At 34.2% G+C, this 6,143-nt stretch overlaps 1 protein-coding gene across 1 annotated transcript; it reads right to left on the bottom strand.

The window, feature by feature from the left end:
• Positions 1-3,885, bottom strand: LOC109330694 (protein NETWORKED 2D-like). Its single transcript, XM_019564963.1, has 2 exons — positions 3,627-3,885; positions 1-2,769 (listed from the first exon to the last, which is right to left on the bottom strand). The coding sequence occupies exons 1-2, from the start codon at positions 3,718-3,720 to the stop codon at positions 35-37; spliced, it is 2,829 nt and encodes a 942-aa protein (XP_019420508.1). The 5' UTR covers positions 3,721-3,885; the 3' UTR covers positions 1-34.

The following is a 6,143-nucleotide window of genomic DNA, read 5'->3' as shown; positions in this document are numbered from 1 at the left end:
TAAGAAATGCAGTAAGAATATGTTACATATGGTTTTATCCTCTCGAAGCGCGGTATTTCCTATGCATTGCAGGGGTCATGCATGAGAATATTGATTGTTTTTGTTTCTTTGGTTTGACACCAAATATAAATGACCTCAGAGGAACCTGGTTGCGAGAATCGGAATGTGTTGTCTGACTTCTCTTAGAATTCGATAGCCCGAATTGCTCATTCAATTTCGCAAGAGCCTTCTCAACATCGAGCTGGAGAGTTGTTACAAGGTCTAGGCCTGCTTGAAGTTCATCAGCAACTCTGTTGTTCTCTTGTTTCATGTTCAAAACCTCACCTTGGAACTTGGCTGCTTGATAGCTTGTGAACTTGAAATCATCATCTCCAGCACTGGCTTTCAATGCTGTTGTTATCTCTTCTTGGATCTCGCACAACGATGAAAATCGGTGTTGTAGTTCTTCTTTCAGGAGCACAGTGCTTTCCAGCCAGAGTGTTAGTTCACTTTGGATCTCTGCAAGGTGTTTGTAAAGCGGCCGTGCATCTGATTTCAATGAATATTTTGTGCTACTGCTGCCTTCTGTCGATCTTTTCAATTTTTCGTCGAGCGACGATACCTCAGTCAGCAAGTCTTTGATAGTGGTTTCAAATTTTTGTATTCCTGTGAAAGAAGTACTGAATTTATACCAGAAAGCCAAGTTTTCCTCCAAAAGTTCATCAATATCTGTTCGGAACTTCTCTTCGATCACTGATGTAGTTTCAGGATCTTCAATTTTTAAACTCGCGTCGATGTCGTAATTTTCTGGTGGCTTTACTGAAGTTAATTCTCCTAAATCCATGCTTTCCTGCAGGAAATCTAGCTTCTGACGTAGGAGTCGGATCTCTTCATCTTTCAAGGCATTCGCAGTCTTCAATTCTTTCAGCTGCAAAGATGAATCAAATAAGGTGTCTTGTTTTTGCTTCTCTAATTCAGCCATCTGGCTCTTCATATCTTTGTAATTCCGGAGAGTACTCGTATACTCAGTCAGTAGAGCTTTTTCTCTATCCTGCATCCCTTTCGTAAATAATTGTCGCCAATCAGGTTCATCTTCGTGCCTCATTGCTTGCTCCTCGGAATCACCTTTAAAACTAGTTTCCGCCTCCGATGAATTTCGCTCAGAATCATTTATCTTTGAAGAACTACTGACCTTTTCGCTTTCCTGGTGCTGGCTGACTTCATGATTTCCAGCAGTACTACTCAGTGCGTCTGAGTTCTCCGGCGCTTTCATCTCTTTCGGAGACTTGTTTTCCACTTCGGTTGCCTGTTCCAATGAACCAGTGAGATTAGGCTTGTTGTATGACAATTGATCCTCACTAGATTCTACATCATTCAATAAGACATCATCTTTATCCAATGCAGATTGTCCTTCAATGTCATATTTTAATTTCGCACTTGACGAAGTTGTTTCGGTTTGTGATACATCCCTAACCTCAACCTCTTCATCTGGCTTCACATCTTGGACTTTCTCCGAGAGATGATCGAGATTACAATGTGCTTCAGTAAAATGGGTTTGGAGGTTGCTATTCTGGCCTTCAACAATTTGATTGAGATCTTGTACCTCGTATAACTTCTCTTCCATTTCTTTCAGATTGTTGTTCAATTTAGCTTTGTCGTTGATCAAACTTTCCTTATCGCCTTCTAGAGTTCGGACTAGGGAATTAAGTTCATCAGTTTCTATTCTTAGTCTCTTTACCAATGCTGTCTGCGACGAAACTGCAGTTTCTAAGTTGATCACTTTGGTCACAAGCTCATCAATCTTCTCCGCCATTTCTGTTACGGTGAGAGCGGAATACGAGCCGGCCTCAAAGTGTTCCTTAATTTTATCCTGTAATAACTGCAGCTCCTGTCTCTGCTGAGTCATCTTTTCGACATTTTCATCCAAGTCCTTTGTTTCCGCCACTTCTTTTACATCTCTTTTAGCCCTTGGTTCCTCCGGATCGGTTTGATCGTAATCGTACTCATCCATAAGGGAACTTAACTTAGCCTTAACATCCTTTATCCTTTTGGACTCAATTCTAGTTTCATCAAGTGATAAAGCCTGTTTCTCTTCCAACTGTGACAATGTCTCATGGCATGATTTAAGAGCCGCTTCTGCCATCAAACGCCGAGCTTCCTCGTCATCGATAACAATACCTTCACCGACTTCATCTTGCAAACCAGACACTTTCTCTTGCAACTCCTTAATCTGATCCTCAGTCTCCCAGTACCTAGCAGTAGCACTATCATATGAGCTCTTCACAAATTCCTTCACAGTTTGTAACGCTAGAATCTGTTTCTGAATCTTGTCGATCTCTCCGCGCACCGCATTTTTGCTTAATCCAGATTTCGGAACTTTAGCATTTGCACTTGCAACTTTGGCAGCTGCCTTCTTAGGATTGAGTTTCTTCGTGGCTGTCGTTATGACGCTTTTTAAATCTTTAAGTGGAGGCTTTGGAACATTAGGAACATTCGGCTTGAACCCGTCTGGCATTTTTCTAGGAGGCCTTGTTGACACATCGTCGTCGTCATCATCATCCAAATAAGGTACTTGATCTGGACAGACAGAAGCAATGGTATTGTTGGCTTGTTGCAGCTCTTTTGATATGTGATCATATCGATCGGCTAAGGATCGATATGCCCGAAACGATTCTTCTACAAAGTTGATCAACTCCGGTCTACTTTTGAAATACATATTTGCTCTCTTTGCAAAGGAATCTCCATCTTCACCTAGGAGCTTCAAAACACTTTGCACTTTTTCTTCCATATCTGCATTTTTCTTATACATTTTAGTTTCATAGGTAAATCAATATATCATATCATACATTGGCATGGAATCTATTGTTGAATTGAATCAAATCTTAAAATTATTTCTCTAATAAACAAGTTAGCATCCATCATTACACTTAGTATGAAGGATTAGTTCAATTTTTAATTGATCATCCAAAGCTTATATATTATCATAGATATCGAATATCGAATTCTCTCATTAGTGTGCATTGAATTCATCATGTAAGTGATGTAACATACCATGTATTGAGTTCATTTTAAGTAAAGTCTTGTAATAATTTGGTCTATACCCATGGTCCCGCCCACACTTATTGGGCAGATAGGATATAGAAAATATGTTCGTTAGCCCAAAATGTCGGCTTCGTCCACAAGCATTTCTAATGGGCAGGACATGCCACCGGCAGATATTATGAGCTTAACTATTAAGTGTATTATGTTTTGATTTTTCATTGGACTTAGGATATATAATGTTAAATTGTTTGAACTAGTACATTGTTATGTGTAATTTAAAAAACGTGATAGTAATATAAGATTATTTTTTTAATTTTTGTTAGGTTTATGTACTTTTTATTAGTTTTTTTTTATATTTTTTAAATTGTACAAATGACTGCTCGTAAGTCCGTCTCGTCTATATTTAAGGCGAACATGACATGATTTTTCAAGCCTTTTTCACAAACGGGCATGTCCAAGCCAGCCCTAATTTAGGTGGGTATTACGCAGACACGGCAAACCGACCCAAATTGCCGATGCTAATACATAATATGATTTAACAAAAACAAGTATAAATTGGAGAATGATTTGTTTGAATAGAAGAAATAAAATGAGAAAAAGCTAACCTTGAAGGTTTTGTTCCATCCATTTTGATTGCTTTGTTCTAATGTGGCTAGCCCACCACCATGAATATGCATTACTAGCAGCTCTTTGCAACATAATGTTTGTTACTTCTTTTTATTCCTCTTATTGTTAAATATAAATATATTGATGATCATAAACATTAGAATATAAAAAAACATGCAAACTCTTTCTACTACTCTATATGTCTAGGACAAAACATGAATTCCATCATAGGACAAAGGTAACAAGAGAAAAGAAAAGAAAAATATTGATTCAAACAAGAGAAAAAAAAGACTAAAGGAAGAGAAAAACATTGATAACTTGGTACTAACAAGTTCTAAATATAGAATTATGAAGGAGAGTAAATCTTGCCCGAACTTAATGTTCCAACCCTCACTTTTACAAATAAAATAAAATAAAACATACTTCCACGTGGCACATCTTAAAATTTAAAACCAAAATTAATATTCATTATGAAATATCAACATTTAGGATTTAAATAAAAAAGTGGTTTAAGAAATTTTAGGCATATTTTAGTCTAATATAATTAATCATTTTTCATTTTAGCTTTTAATTTTTTGAGCTCCAAAGTTATATATGAACATTTTATAATCAAGTATGGATACATCTTCTAAGTCAAATAAGAGATGAGTAGTTTTAATTCTACAAAAACTTCTTTTATAACAATAATCCCTATATATTGTAACTAATTATATGTTTTTAAAGAAAATATGATTAACAATGAAATATTGTATAAAAGCTTTGAGAAACATTTTATTGCAACCTTCGATGTGGAAATTCTTGAAATTAAAGTTAAATTGAAAACAAGAAGTTATATAAAAAAGTATTTCTTTTGGGAAAAACAAAATTTAAATAAAGAAAAAAACATTATAACACTAATATAAAAGCAAGAAGTAAAGGATGAAAGGCATATATGATGAACACGATGACAATAATAGGATAAAATTACGTTTGTTTAGTTGATTAGGGAGCACATGTTTTATTAAAATGTAAAGAGTAATTTTATTGCTCCCACATTATTGGATACTAATATATTGACAACATCCTTTAAGAATAGTTATAAAGAGATGAAAAAACCTCTCAAAATAGATAAAATTTAGATATCATATGGGCCAAATTATTTTTCATTTCTTAAGTGAAAGAAATATAAGTGAGTTTGATATCACATCTTTATTTAAAATCTTATACAAACATTAGATTTGTGAGTTTATCGAGTTATATGCTCTTAAACTCATTTACTTTTATACAATTTCTTCTTTTATCCTTGGAATGTCCTGCATTTTCTCTTCAAATTTGAGTTACCTCCCATTCGAGTATCGAATACACTAAAACTTAACTATCGATCTACTTGTATTGCCATTGTCTTGTTATTAATGGAACACATCGCCTTTACTTCTCGTCGTAAAGACTTTCAACGCAATGATCACACATGGATCTATCAGTCACTTGTCATTTTAATACTTGGTTGAATCATCGAACCATTCTCTCTGACACTACTTGTTGGGAGATCTTCATTCATGGACTAAATTGTTCTTTTATGGTCCATGAGTCCATCCGCTTATATGTTTTTTAATTCATCCAATTCTACACGATGTAAGACTTATTCTTTCACACTTAGCAACCTAACAATATCAAATCATAGTGATTATATCTAAGTGTTTTTGATGAATCTTATAACATGATCGGGAAAATCAATATTGTAAATTATAAGGTTGAAGTTGGGTGGATGAAATTGTAGAGTATTTTATGTATCATATGTAATAAAAAAGTGACACCCAAGCTTAAGGAGGAAGTTTTACCGTACAACTACATAAACCATAATATTATGAAACTAAATGTTGGATGGTAAATGTCAAGAAAAGAATATATATTACATGTAGTAGAGATAAAAATGTTGTGTTAGATAAATTAATACACTAGACAAAATAGGACTCAAAATGAATGCATTTATGAGAAAGTTGGAGTAACTTATATTATAGAAAATATGATAGAATCGTGCCTCATGTAGCTTTTTAAACATATGTGGAGGAGATTGAAAGAATTCTTACTAAGAAGAGTAGATCAAATAAAAGTTAGTCAAATTTTATACTTATTAGGCATGTGCTTGTGGATGGAATAAGAAGTGGTGGTATGAAGGAAATAAGAATATATTATCCTAAATCATGTCATAAATATTGTCGGCCAGCAATGAAAACATATCATATTAATTAAAAATTTTAAATATTCATTATTTTTATCTTTATTTTATTATGATTGGTACGGATAAGTTTGGAACAATAATCCTTATTGACTAGGGACATGCTAAGTATGAATAGAGTGGAAGAATAAGAAAAGGAGAATGAAAAGCAACAAGTTACAAAGAAAACCTCAATTGAATCTTCTTAACTTTTCTCTTTGAGAAAGCAAATGAACAAATATATATTGTTGATGCTTGAACCTCAACAGAAAATAGTTACAAAACCTTATGAGTTATGACTAAAAGTAAAATGAGACAACGA

The sequence above is a fragment of the Lupinus angustifolius genome, chromosome LG17 (assembly GCF_001865875.1).
Source record: "Lupinus angustifolius cultivar Tanjil chromosome LG17, LupAngTanjil_v1.0, whole genome shotgun sequence".
Classification (NCBI taxonomy): Eukaryota; Viridiplantae; Streptophyta; class Magnoliopsida; order Fabales; family Fabaceae; genus Lupinus; species Lupinus angustifolius.
Note: the sequence above shows the minus strand (reverse complement) of the source record. Positions and strands in the feature narration are given on the sequence as shown.

Excerpts from the sequence above, each read along its gene's own strand:
- LOC109330694 (XM_019564963.1), bottom strand. The coding sequence starts at position 3,720 with ATGTTGCAAAGAGCTGCTAGTAATGCATATTCATGGTGGTGGGCTAGC. Across the intron at positions 2,770-3,626 it reads GATGGAACAAAACCTTCAAG|ATATGGAAGAAAAAGTGCAA; the intron begins GTTAGCTTTTTC and ends AGAAAAATGCAG.